At 37.5% G+C, this 1,401-nt stretch overlaps 1 protein-coding gene across 1 annotated transcript in view; it reads left to right on the forward strand.

Moving 5' to 3' along the window:
* LOC102676013 (echinoderm microtubule-associated protein-like CG42247) overlaps nucleotides 1-307 on the forward strand; it is a 7,218-nt gene extending 6,911 nt beyond the window's left edge. The window contains exon 13 of the mRNA XM_006619571.1: nucleotides 9-307. Within this exon, the coding sequence (XP_006619634.1) occupies nucleotides 9-277 (269 nt within the window). The 3' untranslated portion in view covers nucleotides 278-307. The remainder of the gene's footprint in view (nucleotides 1-8) is intronic.
* Nucleotides 308-1,401: the final 1,094 nt, after the last annotated feature.

Below are 1,401 nucleotides of genomic sequence, written 5' to 3' on the forward strand. Positions count from 1 at the left end.
CGACGCAGGAATGTGGAATAATCGTTATTACCCGTTAACGACCGTTTTAACGACGTCGAGTCGATCGGCGGCGCACGACATGTTGGTGAGCGGCGACGCGGAAGGCTACCTGAGGCTTTTCAGGTATCCGTGCACCAGTGCTAAGGCCGAGTATATCGAGGAAAAGGTGTACAGCTCTTTAGTGGCTTGTGCCAGATTTCTTTACAACGATCAGAACGTGGTGACCGTCGGTGGAACCGACGCAGCTCTCATGCTCTGGGAGCTGGTCGACGAATAAAAGAAGAAGAAGAAAAAGAAGAAGAGAAGATCTCCTACCTCTTGTCGTAGATATTTCCCTTTGTGGCCCTTTGTCTACTATTTACAGCGGTTTAGACTGTGTACGTTCGTTTGTTGAAGAATTGGTGGCGATCCGTCGTCGAACCTTTTTCCTTTTCACGATACGAGAAAAAAGAAAAAAAAACACGATAAATCGTGTATCTTATTCTCATTAATGTGCTGGATTAATAACACGAGTCCAATAATTCGTTCGAAAATGAATGTCTGTACTACTATTGCTAGATACTTTTTAACAATTTTTACGAACGGTTCCTGTCCGACATCCCTTTCGATCGACTTCGATATATATATCGAATATATATATCGAGATCTTGTTGTAACGTTCGCCGCCCGACCACGTTTTTCTCATCATTCAAAATTCAATTGGAAGGCGTGCGAGATCGATCGATAAGGTTGTTCGTTCGATGAATTGTTTGTTAGCAATATTTGTTCGTTGATGGAATTCTTCCTGGAAAACAAGGAAACATTTTTAAACGTGAACATTACAGTTTTATACAACGGCAATACAACTCTCTTTTCCCTGTTGAAAGTACTATTACCAAATATTTGTTATTATAACGGAGGATAAACACTGTTTATCATTTTTACCAACAGAGAGAGAAGGGAAGATAGGATCTATGTATATAAAATATCTGTTGCAGTTGCACTTTCACTTTTTGAACAATCTTTGTAAACAACCTCATATCATAGCATAAAATTTCCAAAAACAGAAAAAGAAAAAAAAAAAAAGAAACATAATCCTCTTCTGAATGAATAACAATACGTTTATTCAAATTTCTATTAATTTTTCGATCAGAATCCCTCATGGAATACGTCTAGAAAAAAAGGATCCATTCTCCCTTCCTCTCCAATTGTTTTGTCATTGTCGTGCTATACGACTTCTTGTATACATTTGATAACAACGACGAACAATAACGTTATCACGCTACGACGATAATGCAGTACATTATTAAAAGCGTAATGAAAACAGTACGAGTAGTAGCGCGAGTGTTATATATCAATTATATCCAGAGTAGGGAAAGTAAAAAAGAAAAATGAAACGAAAAAAAAAAAAAAAAAAAAAAA

This window comes from Apis dorsata, unplaced genomic scaffold (assembly GCF_000469605.1).
Source record: "Apis dorsata unplaced genomic scaffold, Apis dorsata 1.3 scaffold_416, whole genome shotgun sequence".
NCBI classification, from domain to species: Eukaryota; Metazoa; Arthropoda; class Insecta; order Hymenoptera; family Apidae; genus Apis; species Apis dorsata.